Source organism: Anser cygnoides, chromosome 6 (genome assembly GCF_040182565.1).
Source record: "Anser cygnoides isolate HZ-2024a breed goose chromosome 6, Taihu_goose_T2T_genome, whole genome shotgun sequence".
NCBI lineage: Eukaryota > Metazoa > Chordata > Aves > Anseriformes > Anatidae > Anser > Anser cygnoides.
The window spans coordinates 6,151,512-6,176,598 of record NC_089878.1 but is presented as its reverse complement, the minus strand read 5'-3'; the positions used below and the strand labels follow the sequence as shown (position 1 = coordinate 6,176,598).

The following is a 25,087-nucleotide window of genomic DNA, read 5'->3' as shown; positions in this document are numbered from 1 at the left end:
AATTTTCTCCAGGGTATTGCTGCAATAGTCCTACCCAATTGGTAGACAGATGCTTGAAATTAACTGACTTCTTTGTGTGATTTAACACAGAAGTAAACTAATATTGGGAAATGCAAACTCTGAAGATATCTATTTCCATATGCTCACTAATAACTAGTAAATTATAAATATCCTCTAAATAATGAAGACTTCTATTATATAAAATTGGAATTAGTAAAATACCTATGCAATCACTTACTTCTATAATTCATGGTGAAATTCTGCAGCACTATAGTTACCCTGTTCTATGGATTATTTTTTTTTTTTCCAAATTAAGGAAGAACTGCCATTACTGCCATTGTTAGAAACCAAAAGTCCTTTTACCCCATACCAAGTGACAAAAAGACAGAACTTACTGAACAGCTGTCATGAAGCACAGTGTATCTGAATCGGCTGTTTCCTTCTGCTTTAATCTCCAGGTCATTGGCCCCTTTCAGAATTACTGCTTTTTTCAGGTTCTTTGTCTGGTCATCCATGTACCCAACACTGTTCTTACAAAGGTAAGTGATATTCTGGGATGCTTCCTTTGATAAGAGGCGCAGGAATGTCATTTGAGTGACAGCTGTATCCCCATATACAAACTGTGAAGATATGAAATAGATCACCATTTATTACATGAAAATTGATTAGGATCTTGTAAATTTTATAAACGTTTCTGAAACACTATGACACACATGACAACAACTTTATTTTCTTTAAAAACAGATTAGGTGACAGAATTAACAAAGTAAAACTTGTAACTTTAGCAGTATGGAGCTTTCTGAAAGAAAGTATAGAATTCAATTAAACAATTACAGCAGTGATTTCAATCATATATTAGCGTAAATATACACCCTAAATACAAAGATAGTGAGTTACTAAAATAGGTTGTTTAAAAAGCTGGAATTTTTAGGGTCAAGAGAAATAAACATCTACCAGAAGTGGTTTATTTATAGCCAATCCTGCATCAGATGTTCTTTCATTGTTTCTCCCAGCTCTCTTTCCTATAATTTCTGTATGATTACAACTAACTGTATATAACTGAGTCTAATCAAGAGTTAAAATGTTCTGACTGTTGCAGAATATTCTCAGTAGAGCAGACGAAATTCTAAACCAGAAGGAATCAATGTTCACAGTAGTTAATTCTTGAAATAAAATATATTTATTTACCTGTGATCCCCTGTTCATATCAAGGCCATACCAAATGGGCTTCAAGTCAGATGATCTGCTGGTCCACCATGTTTTACGTGGGATAGCAGATGGATTTGCAGAAATGCAGGTCTCTCCAGTTTCCATGTTGCAGTATACTTTTATAGCATCTTCAACACATCCCTGGTTAGGATCAATCCAATATTCACCTACAAAGAATAATGAATGAAATATAAAATTCTGTTATATCACTAAGATTCTTGAAATAACAGGGGAGTTATACGAAAAAGTATGTCTTGACAGTACAAAAAACAAGAAAAAGCATGCATATCTTTCATGTGACAATCCAATGTGTGTTTTGATGTGTGCTTCGGGTATACACTATAATGGTGCTTTAACTGAAAGCTGACAAGTATTTCAAATATTTCCAAATTGGGGAATTCAGACTTGAAAGTTGTTTAAGGTTATTTAAATCCATTTCAAAGCTCCTGGATGCTCCAAGCACATAAAGTACACAAAAAATGCTAGAAGATATTTTTTTCTGCAGATTCTGAACTGATATCAGCCACTCCTAAGTTGATGCTGGAGGCAACGTATCAGGAAACAGGTGAAAAGCTGTTAAGGCCTGCAACAAATTGTCTCTACCTTCCAGTCTGTTCTGATTTATCACTGGTAACCCATATTAATTAAGAAAACTCCTGATTTGCATGTTAGAATATTGCCACCTATGAATTGCCAGTATGGAGCAGCAGCAGAGAATTCTGGATGGAAAGCATTCATAGGACATCAATTCACAGGTAACATTTTGAGCTAATAACAATTAAGCCACTATTCCCAACTGATGTACCAACTTGCATCTACCATCACGTAAGTGGTACTCCATTGTGCTAACACTTTCAGAATTAGTAGTCCATGGAAGTATAAAATATTTCAGATGTAAAAAATACATCTGAATATATGTTGAATAAATGAATATGCAGCACAACATAATACATACTTCATAGGGAAGAAGAAATAATTTTTATGAGAAGTTTTTGAGTACTTAGTGTTAATGTTGATTTAGACCATCAAAATCTGTACTACACTTTTTTTCAGTGACCAAGTATATACCAGAAATAAGACAGAATCATATGGCTCATACAGAAGGTGGTGTGTTTATACGCACCACTCTTCTTGGATGGGTGGCACAGCTTCAGGTCATCACAAGTCCGTGCTGGGTGTTTCTTTGAACCATCCGGGCTGCGCATAGTCTCAATCTGGCTGCTCAGTGACTTCAGCGTGGCATGGACTCCTGGGTCTGTTTTATTGTGGTCATCTGGAGCTGCTTCATCTTCAGTAAACTCTGGGAGTGGATCTGCCATAGCATCATCATAGTGTCCCATAATGTCACCAATGGCAGCAGTGAGGTGGCCTGGAGGGCCTGGAGGGCCTGGAGGGCCAGGGTCACCTGGTGGACCCTAAGATAAAACAAAAAAAAATAGGCAATAGAGGCACAGCAGAGTGAATACTAGGCAAAATGATATAGAAACTAGCAACTAAACAAGCAAAACTTCAAGGCCAGTCACCTTGATGTGCAAGGAAAATTCAGATATAGGTAAGCAGTTTACATTTCCAGGATCAGAGGTAAGAGATTAGAACTGCACATGAGGTACCACACTCTGAGAAGAGATTAGAACTGCACTCTGCTTCATGTCCTCACTGACTGTCTTAATACCTTGCTCATTTTTTTCTGACTCTAGCTTGCAGACAACAGCTGGAAAAAGTCATCAAGGAACGGCCTCTTGATTCCAGTTTTTTAAGCCATCTGTCCCTCCTTGTTCTCAAACCCCAGCCTAATTGCTTTACTTCATAGAATCCCAAACAGCTGCAAGTAATTTTTAGAGCAATCTAAAATTCCTGCCTCCCCTGAGTCACCTCAGGCACACTTGCAATTGGTAAACCTGGAGGGAAAATTTGGCACCATCTATACGTTTTTCTTTCGTAGCGCTAAGCTTTCTGGCCCCAGGTCACCAAAGATGTGAAACAGAATTCACACCATCCTAATTTGGCACAGCAGGTATTTTCCTGAATAAGAAGATATCCCTGAGTGGCAGGTTTTGAGGTCCTTCTGTTAATCTGGACTGTGCTATGTGGGGAGGTAACTGAGCCTTGAGACAGAAAACATCTGTCAATAGGCATCATATGTCCACGTGCAGGCTCTGTGAGCTCCTTGGCAGTGGAAAGTCTGCAATATACCTTCACTGTAAGTTTGATGCTCTGGTGCGTCAGAAGGTATATCAAAATGTAACATTTCCTTTGAGATTAATTAGTGCTCCAAAACTAGTGCACACACCCAAACTAATACACTCTACATCTGGCAAATGAAATGCTTAACATTTATTTCTTATTGTTTCCAATTAATAGTGGCATGCAAGTCACCATTAAAAGGAAAACTGAAAATATTGGTATGTAGTATTTCTTGTATTGCCTCATTACACAAAAGAAATATTTGGATACACATATTATTCTTAAACTTTACCACAGACTATTCATGCAATATTGATGCCTCAGCAGAAATGGAAATTCTGATAACTGACAGAAATTCAAATGAAATAGTGTAAACATTTGCACAATAAAGACAGGAAACACCATAAATATTTGTCTTACAAGACAGGAAAACAGCTGAAAGTGCCTCCTCTGTCTTGCTCTTTGTTTTAGGCATCTTTCTATCCATGCTCCCAAAATAAGCAACGTCATTCTTTAACTCTTCACATGCTCATCCACATCACCCCTTTCTCAGACCACTCTAATTTTCTAACTACCCTCCTTGGGATGATATAACGTGTTTTATGATTTATGATTCCTATACATAGTTACCCCAACTAGTTGCCTGAGAAGCTGTATCTAGTATCATGATTTATCTTGAGCTCATGGACATTTGAGAACGTGCTGCAATGGATTGCAAAAAAAATCTCATTATGTGAAGGTAACCTCTTCCCTCCATATTCCTATCAGCTTACCTCAGGTCCAGCTTCTCCTACACTTCCTCTAACACCAGGAGGCCCAGTTGGCCCAAGTGGCCCAGGACTTCCATCTTTGCCTGAAGGACCGACTGGACCTGGAGGACCCTAGACAAAATAAGAGAAGGAAGGAATCTGTTTTAGCATTTAATAACAGTTGTATACAAAACAGCCTTTTTACAAGCAATACCTCTTCAGGAAGCAATACAATCATTTATGTCTATTACCAAACTTTAAAAATCGCTCTTTTTCTTCTCTAAAATTAAGAAAACGGTTTCAATGCTGTTCTTCTAATGTTAATCACCTCAGACAATATATCCACTGGATCCACGGTATTTCTTTTCCTAAAACATTTAAGTGAGTTCAATTCCAAGTGCTACACTTTGGAGTAGCTTCTGTATGCCCACATGTATACAGACCCAGAGACATTTTGTCACTTGGGAACATACAAGGATTCATATTTCACCTTTACTTTTGGGTCAATGATACCCAGCGGGTGTAAGAAAGGCAGAATACCAGTAAGCAGAACCGCCACATGTGGCTTTGCATCAGATGTAGCATAAGTGTCTATATAAGCAGACTGTAGCCCTATAGTTATTCTGAACCTTTTATCTAGCTATAAACTACACTTATGTTAATGCCTTGTTATATTAAGCAAGGCAATGCCTTTCAGCAAAAGATATGGTAATCAACACGATAATGAAATCAATAAAAGCCAGTAAACTAAAAATGAAACCCAAACAGAAATCTATTCTTAGGAAAAACAAGCAAGAAAAATTCCAGGCTGAAATCTTATACTCACCCGAGGACCAAATGGGCCTGGAATGCCAGGACTGCCCTGTTCACCAATAGGGCCCTAAACAGAAGAAACTATTATTATCATTGTGATATTTACAGTATATTCCTTTAGTCTTACAGAAATAGGGAGTGATATACAACATTATGTACAAATAAGGTTATATATACAGGAACAAGGGGTAGTACCTTTCCTCTTCTGATCAGTTTTCATCTTATTGTTCTCTTTTGTCAGAAAGACACAGTAACTACAACAATCATGACTGAGATATATAGAATGATGCTTAAGTATATATAAAGTTGTTTCTCCAGAAGACGGGTGCTTCACAACACAGAATCAGATTGGCTTACAAAAGAGTAACTGACTGCTATTATGAACTGGAAAGATGCTTTGGGTTTTGTTTTGTTTAACTCTTTGCCTACATGTTGAAACTTTCAGCTCTTGAACACGATCAGTGAAGAACTGTCAAAAAACTAAGTTTTTGATAGTATTTCCAACCAATTGCCACTGAAAACATGAAGTTCTTACAAATATGAGAGAGACAGTCATAGTCCTCAGGAGATTTTGCATTTGATTTCTTGACTGTAAAGTGTTCAAATACACTGACAAAAAGTATTCCACACTCTAATGTGATTATCAGAAACTACCAACTTTTTTTTTTTTACCATCTTGTGCTGACACATTATAGACTGTCAGTGATTGGCCACTTTCAGGGCTGGTGCAAGTGGAACAAGAAGAGGAGAATGCAGATCTTGAAAAGCACAGGTTTACTTCACCATGAAGCAGTATTGTAATATTGCATTAAAAATGTAATGCGGACAGACAGGCCACTCATAAACACCTACTGGGAAAAAAAAAGGAGCTCTTGTGTACTTGCTTTTTCATTTGTTTTGATTTTTTTTGTTTTTTTTTTTTTTTTTTTGGTTTTGATATGTGTCTAATACATGGTTTAACTACCAAGGAAATAAAATTAGAGTATAAACAAAACAACTTACAGGAGGACCAGGAAGACCTTGAAGCCCAGTGAAACCCCTGTGTCCTTTCTGGCCCCTGTCACCCCGATCTCCATTGTCACCTTTGTCACCACGAGGCCCTTGGGGACCCTGTAAGAATCAGTAATGAAATGTAAAATTCTTAACTGGGAAAAAAAAAAATCATTTTCTTTTAGACACTGTATTAAGACCTATTTCACTTCTAAAGCTAAAAAGAAGGTGATGCTGAGGCAGCTCTAGGAATCTTAATTTTTATGAAAGAATAAGGAAATAATTACATAAAACTGTTATACTTAATTTCAAGTGTGGTAAACTTAGTCTGTTTAGTTTCATTAGAGAGTAAAAAAGAAAACAAAAAAAAAACAAACAACTGTAATAATGATTCTCAACAAATTACATAATGAAATTGCGAAGTATCTTTGCCTTACTGGATATGGTAAATGATTATCGTGGACAAGATTGAAGTATTAAGGATCTTTCACACACTTGTAACAATAAAACCTATTTTGAGTATGAAAACCTCCATGTTGTATACTTTGCTTCTCGCAGCTCTTTTTGCCTTCATTATGAGTAAAGTACAACTGAAGTTACATTCTCTAACTGCAGATAACAGTGTTCAGGCTCCCCAGTACAAATAGCTTGGTTCTATTGCTGTCTTAATTTCGTTCTTGGTATTTTAGATAGGTTGAATCTTTTCATACTAATTCAAGAATCATTGGAAAAAAATGGCTTCTGCTTCCAATTCTATATTTGTTATCCTTAATTTCATTCTAAATTTCTCAATGCCAAATTCCAAATAGTTGATCAGTGGCATCAGTATCATTAACTACTCAATAAACTTTCCTTTCTCTCATATGACTTCTGCTTAGGGACTGGACAGCTTTCTTTTGAATTTCTCAAGTTTGCAATTCATTTTTTGTTCCAAGCTTGGACTGTAAAAAAGTTATGTAACACAAATAGATGGGTTTTGTTTGTTTTTCTGTTTGGATTGATGTCAGAATCTCATAAGCTGAACAAGGCAGTTTCATAGGAACAGGTGATTTTTTAATATTTCTGCCATTTTGATCGTAAAATCTGTCTTTTTGTTCAGCATTCATTGCTTTACCCCTAATTTGAATTGTCAGACAGACTCTAGCAATTTACTAACTCAGGTCTCCCATCCTCTGGGCAGTATCACACTCCAAATAGAGAGACTTCCAAAGCATTTGTTATTTCTCTGCAAAGTATTTTTAAAGAAAGAGTAAAAACACCAGTGCACTTAAACGGATTTGTACACCTTTACAGTTCAGAAGACTACCTGTATTCATATGCAGTCAGAACATTAAAAGTTGAAGCCCTGTTCAGCATTGTCATTTGGGTTCTGTTTCTCACACACATTTCTGTAAAAAATAGCTCAGATAAAATCACAGCGATCGTGGAGAACTTACAGGCAAACCTCTTTTTCCTGCACGACCAGGGGGACCCATTGGACCTCGAGAACCCTACAAAGATTGCATAGAGATGACACGTGAAGCAATGTACAAAAGTAGACAAAATACTTCTCTTGATAAACAAAATATTAAAAACAAAGCAAACAAAACAAAACCAGCCAAACAAACAAAAGGTATCACTTACAGTTTCACCTCTTTGACCTGCATCTCCTGGAGGGCCAACAGGACCTGGAGTTCCTGGGCCCCCTGGGGAACCTGGTAAGCCTGCAGGGCCAGGTTCACCACGATCACCCTGCAGAGCATAATTTCAATATTAATTATCTGAAGAGGACTGGACTAGATCAAAGCAATAAGTCTTTAGCATTCCTAATCTATTTTCTCACAGTTGCAATCTACAAAGATAATCATTCTGTAAGAACTCAAGTCTGAGTTTCTGGAGGCAGGTGTTCTTATAAAGGTTTCCTCAACTTTGAGAGATATTTATTATTCAAAGCTATAATATGCTTTTAAAACAACTTCTCCATGGCGGTTAACTGAATGAAGAAAAGAAATCCACTATAAATCAACAATAAAAATGGAGATTTACATAATTGACTTAATAAAACAACGTATTCTTACACGTTCTCCAACAGCTCCATCTCGTCCAGGAGTACCATCATTACCAGCAGGTCCCTACAGTTGTGAAACAGATACAGGGCTATCGATTAGCTCCATAATCTTACATTTCTACAAGAACTAGAAAGCTGTTCTCCATCTTTAGCTTCAAGTATAGGAGAATAACCACTAGACTACTCATTTTTGTATATTACTAGGCTCAAACACTTACTTCTGGGCCAGCTTCACCGACGGGACCAGTGGCACCTGACTGGCCTATAGGTCCTGGGGGGCCTTTATCACCTGGTGGCCCAGTGGGACCTTGTTTTCCTGGTGTACCCTAAATAGATGAGAAATATGACATCAAAATTTTAATCACTAAATGAAGAAAGCACCAGAAAAAAGGCTGACTATAAAACACTATTCAGGAATCTGAAGTACCATCAACATTCATAGTTTCCTAAAACTGAGAATTAAGTAATGTGTTCTTCTTATAGATTTTGAATATGTATTTAATGTAATGTGTATTTTTAAGCAATTCAATTGTGTTAGTCGCTTTTGAATAGGCTTGTATTGTCTAGAAGCTTCACAAGAAGTTTATCTAGTAGCAACTCTCTAAGCGCACACTCGCCTTGACATGTCAATATATCTGACGGACTTATCTGCAATAGACAAGGTCTTCCCAACTCTGCAAAAATGTAATGCAGTTTGAAATAAGTAACTTTTTTTTCCTTTGTCTGTCTCACCAACAACATATTTTGTTAGCCTGGAATAATTTCTGGCTGTAAATTGACTTTATGGATCAAGTGGTAGTGACAGGTCCTCCATATCATCATTTTATTAATACTCTATTTAATGACTTGATCTTCTGGATCATTATGCTTTCCAATAAGTATCTATAAACCCCAGAAGAAAGTAAAGAGAGCACAAATGGCAATTTGGAATACTATAGTTCACAATTTATGAAATAGCAGTTACAGAATATTTACTCACATTCAAGTGACCTTTGGGCACCTAAATGAACAGTCTGGAGTGTTTTTTTCAAAGATCTAGTTTCAAGTCAGATAGGAATATTTTAGCAAGAAGTCTTAACATATTACCCACTTTTAATTTAGGATCAGATCATCCAGTAATGGCAGAAACAAAATCTCCCACCTCATGCATTTTCATGAGATTTAGTTATTCACTATTCTCTCTACGTTCACTCCAGGAATTGGAGATTTCCAACCTTCTCCTCACATTATGGTGCACTATACTCTCACACTCACAAACATGAGGATGTCCAAGGCTGGTATATCAACTTGGTCATTACTTACAGCAGGACCTGGCAATCCTGGCATGCCTCTTTCACCTCGCTGTCCTGGCATACCAACAATACCTCTTTGACCAGTAGTTCCTGCTGGACCCGGGGGGCCATCTGGTCCCTGAAATCCACAAAGGATAAAATGATGTTACCATCATTTCTGTAGCAATAATACAACAAGACCAAGCCTAGAGGGAATTAATAACAACAACCAGGACATACCGGCTGCCCGTCTTCCCCTGCATCACCCTTGTCTCCAGGACCACCAGGAGGCCCGGCTGGCCCTCGATCACCCACACGGCCATGAGAACCAGGATCACCACGAAGACCTGGGGGACCTTCCTTTCCTGGCTCACCAATAGGCCCAGCAGGTCCTGGAGCTCCCTAATAAGATTAAAATACCTCATTACATTGGACCTTTTCCTAATCAGGACAATTAAACTCTAAGGAATGTGTTTTGATTAACTATAAACATGCACACTCTAAGGGATGACCACAGTGTGACAGAGCTCAGAGCTAGTACAATCTCAATTTACAGTTGTGCTGGACTCCCAGGGTTTTCAAATTATGTCCAAGCTTTACCCCTCTCCCTCATTCCATTGCCATTCCAAACTCCCTCCTTTAAAAGACATTTTATTTCACTTATTTTAGCCTCTGGTGTATAACTGCTGCCAGATAACTCCTTGCCCATTCTTTCGAATATCAACTGTTTTCACACACCTTTGTTAATTTCTCAAAGACTTTTAAAGAATTTCACATTTATAATATGTTTTCCATAAACTTTACCTTTGGATAAACTAACAATGGCTGCAAGTTATTTTGGACAAAATCATCTTTGTGGAGGTGAATTTTCACTTGCAGATCCACAGGTGTTTTTTTTTTAAAACTACAGTGTTTCTAGAAATGTTTAGACATGAGAGATTTTGTGTGTGTGTGTGTTCTTACTTTATTTATTTTAATAGATCTTATGAGTAACTCCGTAACGAGATAAACTGGAAGAGGCATCTTCCTTTCACAAAAACTCTCCTAACTTCAGTCATCATTGAAGGGGAGCGGAGGGGCACAGGAAGATAAGGTTGTTGTTTTAACTCACCAGAGCAGCTTGAATAGCTTGAAGCCTAACCAAAGCCTACTTAACCCAGTGAAAAGTCCTGCATTAATTTGGACACACTGGATCAACCCCAAGACTAATGAATTTTATTTAATAAAGTCGGATGTAAACATGCAGTCACAGAAGTCAGTGCTCTCTTCCATAGCATCAGGCCTTAAACATTGCTTCATCCTTCCCACTTTATTTAGTCTTCAATTTCTCAATGACCAGCTTATAAATTACACCTATGAGGAATATGTCAATTGACTTACAGTTGGTCCTGGAGGTCCAACTCTTCCAGCAGATCCTGGGAATCCAGTAGCACCCTAAAAAAAAACATTTTAATATCAACTTTACTGAAAGAAATATAGCATGGATCGCCTAAAGTTTTCTTAACTGAATTAGTGAGCAAATGCTATAGTTACAGACTGTGAAACACGATCTGAGATGAGGAATGATACACACGTCGCATAAATTTGCAGTATTAGATTATCTGCAGTCAGCTAACAAAAAATTAAATCTACTTACAGGGGGACCCTGAGTTCCTCGACCACCTTTCAGACCTGGAACACCTGGAGGACCCTAAGAAGAAACGTGGAGTGATAGTGAACACTCAGGACATTTTAATTAAGCAAGATCAACCTATGCCACTGTTTCTCCAATTATGTTATTTATACTTACTGGTGGACCAGGAGACCCAGCAAGACCCTGTGGTCCTGGAGATCCAGCATCTCCTTTCTGTCCAGGTTCCCCAGGTTCACCTTTCACACCTGGCTGACCATCAGGGCCCTATAAGAGATCGTATTTAGAAGGGGCGTCAAGTCAGAGAATACCACATTTTTCTAACTTAACAAAGACATTTTGTAAGAAATATCTAGAAGTCAAAAAATAACAGGAGAACAAATCAGCCCAAAGAACAGTGCATTTGCTCAATGGGTCGACTCAATAGAACTCTAACAGTTCACCACAATCTGCAGATCACAGATATGTTTTCTGAAAACTCTGTGAAATCAGTATTTCCATTAACAATAGTTTCTAAGCTAGTTAATACTTTCAATTTCTTTAGATTTTCTATTTTCCTTGACACCTATTGCATATCTAAAAGTAAAAGAGGCTGAACAAACATTCTTTTTTCTTTCCCCATCAGGGAAAGCAGTTGCCTAAGTTTTTGTGAAAGATTGAATCACACAATATTTAGACTCTGGGAAAGTTTGGAGGTATTCACTGAAAAGCTCACAATTTTTCTATTTGCTCCATCAATTCAGTCCATCCTCCACTAGTCATGGAGGAAATCTTTTCTACTTTTAGTAGATGACACTTTACAACTTGCCTCATTTTAATCTCAAAGGAGCAACATAGCATATTCATGAAGATATGAAATCTGGTGAACAATTACATAATCTTATCAACAAAATTACTTTTCAACTGTCTAGGGTATTCATTGGCCCTCTTCTCTACTTTATATAATGATGGGAAAAAAAAAATCTCTTTTTGAAACAAAACTGTGACTCATTCCAGAACACTGTAGTATTATTCATAATGAAAGAAACTAAAGTCAAAGCATGACTAAAGGAAACTCATTAGTGTTACAAAACACATACCGGAGGACCAGCAAAACCAACAGCACCCGTTGGGCCATTTTCTCCTCGGGAACCCTGGTCAAAAAATTAAGAATAATTGTATTTAACATAAATGTCTTTCTATATATGGTAAAATTTGCACATAAATACAGAAGAAAAGAAGCTAAACATTTCTCGTCATAAGTGTGATTACATTCTTGCTCTATTAATCAGAATAAAATGAGCATTTAATCACAATATAAAGGATGTTAACTATGACATCAAGATCTTCCATGTGTTTAAGACTATATGTAAACTTTTGGAATTTAGAGATGGAAGACACGTGCAAGCAGTAGAACAGCATTAAGAGGAATTCTGCTCTTAATCCTGCAAACCACTTCCAGTGGCTGCAGGATTAGCTGAAGAACATACGCTCTATGGAACCTGCCATTCTCATCGGGGAAAAAATAAAAATAAAAAATAATAATAATAATTCAAATGTGTATTCTTCTACAAGGTCAGAATGGGCTGTGCACTGCTTCAGCTGAGCTTTCCACAAACCATTTGTTTGGAAATGGGGGAGCTGAAGTCTGCCAAGCTCCAGCACTCCCCAGAGGGGTAGAAGCTGTTCCAATTTATACTGGAATTAAGATTGTTCTGATTTATGACAGAGACATAATCAATTCCAAGCAGTATGAAGGATCTAGAAGGGCTAAGCTTCTAAATCTTTAATCATTCAAGCCAACCCTCAAAATCTCTAAAATCACAAATGGAAGATGACAAGAACTAACATAATTGGATATATCCAATAATAAGATGCATCTCTGAGCTTTTTTCCATCTAAATATTCTTATGGATACAGTAGTATCTGGTGTGGGCATGCGTTTAAAAAGATTTAAACAATTAAAAGTGGTGTCATACGTTCAGGTCTGAGGTACATGAGGGTAATTTTATGTAAAGATTGCCCTAAAACAAGTGTAAGACAGAGCAACAGGATCTGGCAATACTTCTGCAAGTGCACAGCATCAAGACAGGAACTACAGATTTTGGCTACAAAGAAAGGAGAAGAAAAAGGAAAATATATCAGTAAATGATACAAATACCTGGAGTGTGGATCAGAGTTAGATATTAGCCGTACCTTGGTAACATTTTTTAACTTATGCCAGGAAAAAAACAAATGTTTACTCACAGGGTTTCCACGAGAGCCAGGAGGACCAACTAGACCTCGAGGACCTGGTTCACCCTTAAAATAAAATTTAAGGTTAGTTTCCAAGTAACTTATCTGATGAGTAACAAAAGTTTCAACAAAGCATGATGATTAGAAACTTCAGTAGGGAAATGGCATAAAAATCTCTACCTTTTCACCAGTGGGACCTGCTGGACCCATTGGGCCTATTGGACCAGGGAGACCCTTTTGAACAAATGAAGATGAAAGAAGTTAGAAAAATGATGGTTATTCAAAATGGTTATTTTAAAACTTTACATATGTTACTATTTCCATATGCTTCTTCATTCATTTAAAATTCTCCTTTATTTCTGAATAATTATCGGTCTTCTTTATCTAAAATTTACTAGCGTTTCCTTTCCCAGTAACCAAAATTGCATATCTCAATAACCTTGCTTTCCCTCATTCTCTCTTTCTTCACTAAATTCATCTTCTCCTTTGCAGCATTTATAGATAAGGCCAATGATAAAAAACAGCTCTGGCTTCATTTGTCCCTCTCAAGAGGAAATGAAGTCATTTTTCACCAACTTACAAGAAGCAGACTATATCTTTTATGCTAGTATTTCACTCTTTAATTTTAAAGTTTCTATCGTTACTTTTAAAGTTTCATATATATCTTGCACACTCCTCAAAAGTTTCCTTCTTCTCTTCATGGGGGAGTTAGGCAAATAGGTTCCAATCTCTCTGTCCAAACCAATCAACTACATTTGATGATCATACAGCACTAGCTTTCTTGAATATTTAGAATCCCAAATTAACATACTACTTCTGGGAATCTTTTCCATTAACATCTTAATTCCCATTATCTATTATACAAAATATGGGCTTGGAACACAGGCATACCAGAATACTGTGCACATCTATCTTGGAAAAACTTGAAAACCAAATCTGGATCATAGGCAGAATGAGAACTTCAGCCCATCATATCTCCAAGTTGAGTACTGTTTAATTCTATGACCTGAGTACCCCTAACACAATAAACAATCTTCTGTGTGAAGAGCAGGTCTAAAAAGTGAGAGATTTACTTACTCTTGCCCCATCATTGCCAGCTGTACCTTCAGCACCTTTCTCACCTATGCCACCCTGTGGAAAATACCCAGAAAGTCTAAGTTATGACACTGAATGGTTCACACTCTGGGACAACTGCAGTATTAAGAGATGGCTGATTCTACTCAGCACAACAGAAATAGAGAGACTTACTCTATCGCCCTTCGGGCCTGGTGTGCCAGCAATCCCTCTTTCTCCAGGCATACCTTGGAGACCCGGCGGGCCTGGATCACCAGGCGTCCCACTTGGGCCTGGGCTTCCCTGAAACAAATAAAGAGCAAGTTGTTGTCTATTCATCTGAGAAGTATCTTTGTCTCTAGGCTGCAGAACACGCTGTGCCTTGTGTTGAAGTCTCTGGGGTAGTTTTAAGTAATAATTTTCTCTTAAATTTGGACCTTATTCATGTCCAAATACTTTTCATTTCCCATTGTGTTACTCAGGAAATCGTAATACCATAGTCCTTCCAAATACATTAGCATGTACTCAGTGCTTACTGGTGGTGAGAACAGACAAAAATAGAAGCTTGAGCTTCTCTCTGACTTGCCCTTGATGCCACATAGGTCTATTACACAAAGTAGCAACAGCTAGAAGTTGCCAGAGATTTTTAATTATGCTTTGCTTCTCACAGCTCATATCCATTACAGGTCCCACACTGAGGCACTCCCTTATTGGTGTGATCTTCCTAGGCCCAATTAAATCAATTGCAGGTGAAAGAAAGGCATGCAATTTTCAGCATTTGCTTTTAAACACGCAACCCTACCAAGCCTCTTCAAGTAAACTGACATGGTTATTAAAACAGAGCTATTGCTAGAGGGTTTTTTGCAGTTTAGAAATGGCTGTGCCCAGTTCTACTGAAAAACACAAACAAAAAAGGAAAGATCTCTCTTATGTTCTTGCAAATGAAAATAATTATCAAAGACTTCACTGCAGCAATACAAATTTCCCTACAACTTACCTTTGGACCATCAGGACCATGACCTCCAGCCATACCCTTTTCACCCGCAAGTCCTGATGCACCTGGCTCTCCCCTTTCCCCTGGATTGCCTCGTTCTCCCTAAAAAAAATGGATAAATATTAATTATTTACTAGCTAGGGTACAAGTCTGGTAGGAAAAACCTTTAATACACCATAAGCACAGAACTGCTATTTAAAAAAAGAGCCTACAAACATATTCTAGGCAAACCAATCCAATGAAAAAAAGTGTTATGTTTTTATTTTAAAAGCAGGTAATACCGTGTGTTGTTCAGCAAAATAAAGCCATTTCACAAACTGTAAGCCAAACAGTTTTACAGACTAAAAAAGAGTTCAAATACCTTAGCACCTATTAATTAACACTGCTTCTTGAGCTATGGAGCCATTAGAGGTGGTCGGTTTCATAGAAAAACATACCGCCTCAAAATGTATCTATGTTTATAATCATTTTATTGGAGGTAAGATTGAAATAAAAGAAAGACAAAATGTTCATGATAGCTGTTAAAGTTCATGTAATGAATTAGCTTTCAACCTCAGAGAATGTTATAAATATTTCTGAAAGAAAATACTTGAAAATACATACCCTAGGGCCCAATGGACCAACAACTCCAGGATCTCCAGGAACACCCTATGCAAAAGAGAGCTCACCATTAGAATGAAAATATTATTCATAGCCTTATAGCTGTGAAATTAGAGAGAAACATTTTCATTTCCGAGGTACTGTAATGTAAATGACTAGTTCTTGGTGCTATCTGTCCATGACAAGAGAAGATGACTATATTCTAGTAATTATTTTATCCAAGAGTAGTCTTGATAGACAGCTTGTCAACTACATCAATAAATATTATGAAACAGTGTAAGCAATTAAATTACAAAGAGAATAAAAGAAAAGGTAAAACTAGATTATGAAGTGAATTATTGTCAAATTATACAGAAATTACCTGATCACCTGGTTTTCCTCCCTCACCTGGAGGACCTGGTGGCCCAGGCAAGCCCTGTTAAAATGTAAATTTAAAAAATGTAAAAATAAAATATGTTTAAAAAATGATGAAAAATTATGTAAATCCAGATTTAAGACACCAAGAATATGAATGTATTATACACAATACAAGATTATGCCAGCAGAGATCCCCAAGTGAAATAGTTACAAGAATATTACATCAGTGTTTCCCCACTCTAAGTGAAATGGCAGCCCTTCTTTAACGTTTGTCAGACATATGTATACTGTCCCTAAAAAATTAAGTTCTCTATAAACAGATTGACTTAATTAATACTTCATTATCAACAAAAAAAAATATTTTGCTTTGTATTTGGAACATCTTTGGAAAATCTCCAAATAAAAACCGAAAAAAAAAATATTGTCTCAAGAGATACAGAGCTGCCATTTAAGCCTTTGCCAGTTCAGTTTAGTGTATAGTTGATGTGAAAGCTATGTATCAGTAATCATTCTAAGCACTATTGCCATCAATTCTGAAGCTGTGTTTTGTTAAACATCACTTGATTGAACTTCTCTAATTTAAGTTGATAAAGACATGGTTTATTTTTTTTCTGTTACAAAAACAAATGCACATACCTGAAACCCTGTAGGACCTGGAGGGCCTTGTTCTCCTCTTTCTCCTGCCAGACCCTACACAAAAGGAAATAAAAGTGTTAGAGGAATAGAGTCAGGTTCCACATTTTCCTTCTCTCTGAATATGTATATTTACAATTATGTATTTGTTTATTTCTCCCTGGCCAAGGTATACCCTATCTAAAAGATATAAAAGATAAAACTTATCTCCTTATTTCTTTAATATCCTCCCCCAAAATTCTGTGCTGATAGAAAAACACTCCGTTCCACTGAAACTAAGGAAGCTAGGAAAATAAACTATGAAAAAATTTTGCTCTTGTGCTATTTTTTTTTATAATTGCCATAAAAGGAACTGGAATACCAATATAAGCACATGTTAATACAAAGCCCACATTTTTTGTAGGATTTTTTTTTCATGTTATTGAAATTTTTGTTTGGAATCAACAAGTGGCATGAAGATAAATAAAAATAGAGGCAGAAAGATCAATGAACGGGTGGTAGGTCAGACAGCCAAGCAGTGTTGAAAAAGTTGACTTACTGGTGGGCCAACAGGACCGGAAGGACCAACTTCACCATCTTTACCAGGAGCTCCCTAAATTAAGATTACATAGTAAAAAGCCTTGTATAGTGAACATACATAACAGAAATGCACGCTTTCTGTAAGCACTGAAAATGATCACAGTCACACTCACTCTCTGTCCTGGGACACCCGCATTGCCTGCTTCTCCAGGTTTTCCAGGATCACCCTAATTTGCAGGAATAAAAATTACCATTTTTAGGTTTTGTTTTCAGCTATTAACATGTCTCCAAATGGTTAAAGTTAAGCAGACCTTGGGTACTAGATGCAATACTCACACTACTACCCTTTGGACCAGGAAGGCCCATGCTGCCTGGCTGACCTCTGATTCCTATTGAACCTGCAGGACCAGGACGTCCATCTTCTCCAGGGGCACCCTACAGAGAAAAAGCGTTTTCCACATGAGATTAAAAATATTATTTATTCACATGAGCCTATTAAACTCTGGAAAATGACTCCCAGTGTAACTAGAGCCCAACCAGCTCTGACTGAACTTAAGAACAACCATGACCAGATAATCACTTGAATTACTTCAGCAAAATAATTTCCTTAAATGGAATTAAAATATTGGATTCATTTTGTCACAGCTCAGTAATTGAACCCATGCTGTGTCTCAGGAATCATAGAGGGAAAAGGTCAGCGATGACGGATGTCTTTCCAACATAAACCAAACAATCATAACAAAAAACCAGCATTTAATGCTAGAATTTTCTGTTTTAAAGTTGGTGAATATAGCAAGTGGTAGTTAAAACACTTTATCTTATATTGTTTACATATATAGAATAATATTAACATAGTTCGGTGCTACAGTTATCAGTCAAAGTGTCTTTAAAGCAGACAGAGCTCTAGCCACACTGTTGAAGCTAAGCAAATACGTAATTGTTGTAATTGAACCATTACACACAATTATTTTATTGTTCCCAAAAAGAGACACTTAGAAAAGATATTTAGTTCACAATGATTGAAAAATATTGCAGCAACTGCTAAGCAGACACTGTTATACAGACAAAATTATAGGAACATTAATTGCACTAATTTTGGAGTTGGGAATCCAAAGTGAACACTTAAAAAAGAAGGTGAACCTTCAGAAATCAAGAAAAATCAGGTTAATAATGTAATTTTAATGAGTTGAGAACTCTGAATTACTGTGGAATTAGCTGAAAGGACCAAATGTTATGTTGCTTACCAAAGGACCAAGTTTTCCTTCAGGGCCTTGAACACCTGGATTTCCCGTCAAACCCTGAAAGTGAGAATAATATTGGTGTTAGGTTGCACATGTAAGTCTAGGACAATAGAAAATTGTAAATTAACCCAAAAGATATGCTCAGTTAATACTATTGTTAAAGCACTCAGATACTCTTCACACAATTTTCCTCTCTGCATGCAAAGTCCTCATCTTTATCTTCCAACTACTTTACAGCTTCATCATCCACTGTCTTTGACCTTCCTTTTTGCTATTCACCCTTTTCTCACTTTTACACCTCTTGACCCTCCCACAGATTCATCTTTACTTCTGCCAATATTACCCAGTGAACTATATCACCCCTTGTTCTTGATGCTTCCTCTCTCGTTTTGTGACATTCCATATTCTCCCTAAATCTTTTTCCAGAAAAAAATCTCTTGATGACATGCACCACTCAACTATATAAGTCATCAATCACCAATAAAATGAAGGTTAAGCTTTTAATTCATATTAGCTGTGGTAACTACGTGCTTTACAAGCACACATCCTTAAGTTGCATTAGCCAGTCTAAATCAGGGCTGTTTCTTTCAGAGACAAATGGAACCTGTGCTTTCCAACATCAGCAGAAAAAAAGACGACAGGTATTTTGGCCTTTACCCTTTAAGTAGTCCCACTGAAATAAATCTGTCCTCGTACAGCAGTTTCTTAATTTTACGAAGTGATGACTGCAAACTTTTGAAAATGAAAAATGTCATGGCCTATAGTGTACTGTTATTAACTACTTACCCTTGCACCTGGGAGGCCAGGTTCACCAGGGCGCCCAGGATCTCCCTGACCTCCTTTAGGACCAGAAGAACCTGCTGGACCACGCTCTCCTTGGGCACCCTACAAAGATACCAGGGCTATTTGTTAACAGGTATAACAGCCACAGTAAGAGAAATTCAAATACAACAGATATCTTTAATTAAGGATATACATATATATATATATATATATTTGAGAACAGACTTCCAAAACATTAATACTCTACTATTATTACTTTTTTTTTTTTTTCCAAATTTCTACTCTTCCATAACGCAAGCTTATGTAAGGACTTCAGAATCCTTGTATTTTTACCAAAAAGTTAAGAATTAGCAGAAACACTAGACAAACACATAGGTAAGTCATTTTCCTGCAAATGTTACAGCAATTAGGAAAAACACAGATAAGTTGATCTGTTCAAGGGACAAGCTAGAACAACTATACCACACACAAAGAAAGGCAATTCTTCAAATAATCACCTATTATAGAGCAATGTGTGTAGCAGTATAGTAGTACAAAGAGGTCAATGTCTTTTATCTATTCACATCTGAGCTTGAGGGAGCATTAACTCAGGGGCATACAGTGAAAGCTGAACATAACAGCAATTCAAAGTGATTTTCCCAATAAACTTTTAGTCTCAAAACATTCAGACCCCTTCTTGGCATTTGCCAATTTCTTGTGAATCTACTTCCAGTGATTTTGAGGATCTGCCCATTTATCCAGAAGCACATGTTTTTAATGGAACACTTTCTTTCATATCTGCATGTATGAAAATTTAAAAAAAATGACCAAATAATAGACAGACACTTTTATTTCATTTACCTTTGGTCCAGGCAAGCCGTCAGAACCTGGAAAACCACGGTTTCCAGGAGCACCCTGGGAAAAGCCATAGATAGATTACTGCCTTAATTTTTACATAACTTATTGTAAATAAAGTATTTGGTTTCTTGTCTGGAGGTAGGTACAGTTTGTTTCTTTATGATTTTCTTACTTCAATACTTTAACCTTGTTTTTTGGGCCATTTGGAGTGGTAAAAAAATCAGCATTTTATTCATGCATGCTGAACAGCCTCTTTGAAAACAGGATGATCGTTTGTATAGGGGTTAAGCACATCATCTGCAGATTAGCTCATCATGTCTACAAACTATTACCATGCTGTACTGTACACTGAATTCACAAATTAGAATATCCACTGTAAAAGTAATACATAGTGACATGGATTTCTTTCCCCAAAAATAGTACTAAGAAGTAAGATCGATGCAAAAACCATCTTCCCATATTTTTATATCCTGAGCTTCAAAGTATCATTTTCAAAAAGATTATAGTATATTACAGAAGACAACATCCTAAAGTCACTAATCTGGTACAGAACCAAGTCGTAGCCATTATTTGACTACTGTTAGGAAAATAAAGTTTGGCCACACCTACAACCAAAGTCTATGAAAATTAATGGTTAGGTCAAGTTCAAAACCTTTTCAGATTGTCAGTGCATCTCTCACAAGACATTCTTCTGGATTGCTTACCCTCTCTCCAACAGGACCTGGTGGACCTACTGACCCAGGATCACCTCGAGGGCCTCTTTTGCCTTCTTCACCTATAGGACCAATGGGACCCTGTGGACCTTGTGGACCCTATTAAAAGTAAAATATGTTTGAAAATTCATTGTTAAGCTCACCACTGCTCATATTGAAACAGATTATCTTCTAAACATCATAAACATTTTTTCCAAATAAAGGAGGAAAGAAAAAATAGTTAAGGTTTTGATTCAGTTATAAAATACAGCATTTCAGGACCAGTTTTTCTCTTTTTTCATTATTTATAAGCAAATTCTTCAGTAAGAAGGTCACTATGAATAAATTGTACTATAACTGTACAGTTTGGCAATACTCTATTATTACTACTATATTATTATTATTACTCTATTATTATTATTACAGTGCTTATTATAATAATCTCTTTGCCCAGAAATGGTAATTTTTAATTTTATTTATTATGATCAATTGAACAAGTGGCAAAAGACTCAAAATCAATGACATTCTTGAAGAAATTCTCAAAGAAACAAGAAGCCAGTCAGTGGTAAGGAAAACATTATTTTATCTGCACAGGTTTTTCGGTTGTTGCATGCTCACTTAAACTGGTGAGAAAGAAAAACTAAAGATAGATTGACAAACCAAACTGAACCCAACTTTGCAGAATAACTTTACCTCCAAAATTCATATGGTTACTGCATGAAATTAGCCATGTTCCCGAAGAATAATTCATAAACGTTAGCTGTGGGATAAACAGCTATTCATACCATACAAGTATAGATATATTTGTATTACTTTAATAATTTGTATATATTCACCTGCATAAGTATAAAGTGTATTAAATGTATGTTTAAACAAATACTTGTTTATTATGATTAGCACACAGATCTGTGTGCTTTTAAATGTCCAGAAACATGTGGGATCCATTTCTTGTGTGATGAAGAAATTAGAACAGAAACCTCAGTAGCTGCTGGCTTCTCTGTCTTTGAGGCCTATAAGGGGTAAGCTATTTATAATATCAAAGGACCTGCTTTACCATTCTTTCTTTATACTGTCTAGCCAGGTTCACTTTGGTTTGTCTTCCACAATAAGTATTTGACAAACAGAAGTAATCATGAGAAATAACATCACAAATGTCTTGAAAACTGTACCAGTCTATTCCAAATACTCTTACAAGCCTTTGTGATTCCTATTCATTTTACAAAGCTTATACTTACTGGTTCACCTTTGGGTCCTGCTTCTCCCTTGAAACCTGGAACACCAGGGTCTCCCTGAAAAAAAAAAAAAAAACCAATCACATGATTAACACCTATAGAGTTAAAACTCTGCATAAATCATTCGATCATTTTGGATTATGTGATGAAATAGAAAAACATTCTCTAGTAACTAGTTGTAGGTAATATAATAGGATATTTTCAATGGTTTCTCTTTCCCTTTAGTGTGTTTGTTTATTATGACATTTGCACAAAAACTTTAGTGAAAAACTTTTAATTTGGGGAGATAACAGTTACTGTTTTTCAAAATTTATATAGACACACTTAGATTTCTAAGAAAGCCATAACAGTATTTTGGACGTGCAGAAGACTCACAAGATCTGACTCTCAGCATACTCATTAATTTATTTAAAGGAACCTTACTGCTAATCACTGTTTTAGTTTCATGGAGTGACACATTTGCTAGATATCGTAATTTCTGTGGTGACAAAGCCATCATTACCGGCTGCCCTCGAATACCAGGTGGACCAGTACTGCCTTGGGGTCCTGGGGAGCCAGGTGGACCTGATAAGCCAGGGGGACCTCCGGTGCCAGGAGATCCCTACAAATAGAAATAACAGCGTGGTAAAGAAAAATAATAATATAAATAAGGAAATAAAATAAATCCACTTACACAATTTCTTCAGCAAGCCATGTGACTACTTACGGTTGGGCCTTTAGCACCTGGGGAACCATCTGTCCCTTCAGTACCCTAAAAATAACACACAAATCATTAAAATTAATTTCAGTTAGGGGGAGGTTGATAACAAAAGCAGAAGATAGCTGTTTGATGCACTTTACAAGAGCAAAAAATAAAGACTATTAAATAAATATATTAACATAGGATCTACTTCTGCAAATGTAAATAGTAACAAAGTGTGCGAGTTAACGTGACTTTTCATCTTCATATCTTAAGCTTTAAAGTAATTGTAGGATTGAGACTATACCACACTGTGCAACTTGAAGCTTTCCAAGTTTTTTTAATTGAATTATAGAAAGTTGTTTTGAACAAAACCAGAAAACAAATAAATGATACATTTTCTTTTCTGGAGGAGAAAGTAATTTGGGCAAAACTCACTGCCTATCAAATGGGGTATTAAAATTCCCTATAAACAGGCAACATGCACACACTAACTACTGAGGAACTCGATTTAATATACTTACTGGAAGACCTTGCGATCCAGCTGGGCCTTGTGGACCTGTTTCACCTCTTTGTCCTTGAGGGCCTTCAGGACCACGAGGACCTGTTGGACCTGCTTCTCCCTAAGACATCACAAAATAAGACAACTGGAGATTATTTTGATCTAAATAGTAGCACTTCAAAGTAACTAAGGAGGAATACTAGGTTCATAAGACAAAAACAACTCAGATCTTTAAATACTTCATTATCCTTAAAATATATTTTGACTTAATTCTGTGTCAATGTGAACATAAAACTTCAAAACTACAAACAGATTTTTTTCTCAATGTATAAAAGGAAACTTTCTACGGAGGAGCAGCACTCTATCCAGTGGCCCAAATCAGATCAGATATTTTAGACAGACATCTCTATCTAAAATCCCAGGACAGATTTGCAATTCAGAAGCTTTATTTTAGCTTTGTTACAAGCATTGAGATGTAGGAGTAACAAAACATTTGGTTTTTTTGCACAGTACAAATTAACTTGCTGTTGCAGCACTATATTATATGTTAAACAAACAAATATATATTTATACATGCAATATTCTGTAATACTCTGATTGTCACAGGTTATGCTGGTTAGAGTATGACAGACCAAACAAATGATCACTCCCAGCAAAGCCTTGCCAGGGTGGACTGGATCCTCCTCCAACAAAACAATTTCTTCTGAGATCTCCTTTGAATTCTATTTTTATAAAGGAAATTTTAATTTTAATTTTGGAATTGATGCTGTTAATATTGCATCTTCAGAACTCAAATGCACATTTTCAATATGTAGTCTGCTTAGCTTTTATAATTTCAAAGCAGCTATTCCAATTTATATCATCTGATGATCTAACTTGAAGGTAGCTCCTCCTTTTCAAAAGTTTTCATTGATTCTTCACATGACAGTTTCTCCAAATATTTATTTAGATACTTAGTACTGTTTAGCCATACCAAACCATTTCATGACATGCACTAAAAAGGCCTATTATTTAATTATATATGTTATGTTAATACTATTAAGACTCGTTTCCAAAAAAAAAAAAAAAAATGTTTCATGAATGTTGCCGGCTTTATGACAACAAAAAACATCTGCTGAACTTGGCTACCTGGCTAATTGAAAAAGAATTTCTTTTTGTATAATTTTTTCTTGTCATGTTTAAGAATTGGAAACAGCTAAGAGCAGTTGGGTGAAGGGCAATTGAAAGAAGTATAGGGAAACTGTATGAGTCATCTTTTCTATCTTCTTTGCAGACTTATTCTCAAGGCTAGGAAAAAAATAATTGAGTGGTTTCTAGAAAAACAAGAGAGGAAATTCCCACAAACACAGTACCAGAACTAGTGAAAGTTTTCCATGTTAGCCCAATCACTCAGAACCACAAAAGTTTGAAATCGTCATTTGAATTATTGCAATAAATTGCGGTACATCTCTGTTGGGGTTTCAGGCATTTTTCCTATCACTTTAGGTCATCTCAAAAACTGTTGTTGGCCAAAACTGGTCACTGGAAGGTGCTGCTTCCTTACTAAGTCTTGGATTAGTCATCACAGCTCAACTTGCAGAACTCATCTTGTTATTCTTTAAATAAACTGCACAAGATTTTGGGAGCACAGCATGACAGTTATCTTATTATCATCCTTTAGTGCAAGCAAAAGTGAAAACAAAAAAAAATATCTTAATTGTGGTGAGTTCCAACTATTTCATTTGACTTCTGATTTCCATCTTCTTTCTCAAGAATATCAAGACTGATTTCACAGCAATTCTTAGTGACCTGTGTACACGTCATTATGGAAACACTATGTAGTCCAGGGCGATTCTGTGTTGTTAAACATACTAAAAGG

At 36.5% G+C, this 25,087-nt stretch overlaps 1 protein-coding gene across 1 annotated transcript in view; it reads right to left on the bottom strand.

Annotated features, from left to right (window-relative positions):
* Nucleotides 1–25,087, bottom strand: part of COL5A2 (collagen type V alpha 2 chain) — a 116,999-nt gene that overhangs the window by 11,958 nt on the left and 79,954 nt on the right. Inside the window, exons 19-53 of the mRNA XM_048058465.2 lie at nucleotides 23,252–23,350; nucleotides 22,755–22,799; nucleotides 22,551–22,649; nucleotides 22,052–22,105; nucleotides 20,829–20,936; nucleotides 20,128–20,181; nucleotides 19,291–19,389; nucleotides 18,508–18,561; nucleotides 17,600–17,698; nucleotides 17,437–17,490; nucleotides 17,283–17,336; nucleotides 16,748–16,801; nucleotides 16,116–16,169; nucleotides 15,758–15,802; nucleotides 15,158–15,256; nucleotides 14,356–14,463; nucleotides 14,185–14,238; nucleotides 13,288–13,341; nucleotides 13,120–13,173; nucleotides 11,973–12,026; nucleotides 11,053–11,160; nucleotides 10,900–10,953; nucleotides 10,644–10,697; nucleotides 9,504–9,665; nucleotides 9,295–9,402; nucleotides 8,211–8,318; nucleotides 8,003–8,056; nucleotides 7,569–7,676; nucleotides 7,382–7,435; nucleotides 5,958–6,065; nucleotides 4,969–5,022; nucleotides 4,167–4,274; nucleotides 2,333–2,624; nucleotides 1,189–1,376; nucleotides 396–620 (exon numbers count right to left, since the gene is read on the bottom strand). Coding sequence (XP_047914422.1) covers nucleotides 396–620; nucleotides 1,189–1,376; nucleotides 2,333–2,624; nucleotides 4,167–4,274; nucleotides 4,969–5,022; nucleotides 5,958–6,065; nucleotides 7,382–7,435; nucleotides 7,569–7,676; nucleotides 8,003–8,056; nucleotides 8,211–8,318; nucleotides 9,295–9,402; nucleotides 9,504–9,665; nucleotides 10,644–10,697; nucleotides 10,900–10,953; nucleotides 11,053–11,160; nucleotides 11,973–12,026; nucleotides 13,120–13,173; nucleotides 13,288–13,341; nucleotides 14,185–14,238; nucleotides 14,356–14,463; nucleotides 15,158–15,256; nucleotides 15,758–15,802; nucleotides 16,116–16,169; nucleotides 16,748–16,801; nucleotides 17,283–17,336; nucleotides 17,437–17,490; nucleotides 17,600–17,698; nucleotides 18,508–18,561; nucleotides 19,291–19,389; nucleotides 20,128–20,181; nucleotides 20,829–20,936; nucleotides 22,052–22,105; nucleotides 22,551–22,649; nucleotides 22,755–22,799; nucleotides 23,252–23,350 — 3,180 coding nt within the window. The remainder of the gene's footprint in view (nucleotides 1–395; nucleotides 621–1,188; nucleotides 1,377–2,332; nucleotides 2,625–4,166; nucleotides 4,275–4,968; nucleotides 5,023–5,957; nucleotides 6,066–7,381; nucleotides 7,436–7,568; nucleotides 7,677–8,002; nucleotides 8,057–8,210; nucleotides 8,319–9,294; nucleotides 9,403–9,503; nucleotides 9,666–10,643; nucleotides 10,698–10,899; nucleotides 10,954–11,052; nucleotides 11,161–11,972; nucleotides 12,027–13,119; nucleotides 13,174–13,287; nucleotides 13,342–14,184; nucleotides 14,239–14,355; nucleotides 14,464–15,157; nucleotides 15,257–15,757; nucleotides 15,803–16,115; nucleotides 16,170–16,747; nucleotides 16,802–17,282; nucleotides 17,337–17,436; nucleotides 17,491–17,599; nucleotides 17,699–18,507; nucleotides 18,562–19,290; nucleotides 19,390–20,127; nucleotides 20,182–20,828; nucleotides 20,937–22,051; nucleotides 22,106–22,550; nucleotides 22,650–22,754; nucleotides 22,800–23,251; nucleotides 23,351–25,087) is intronic.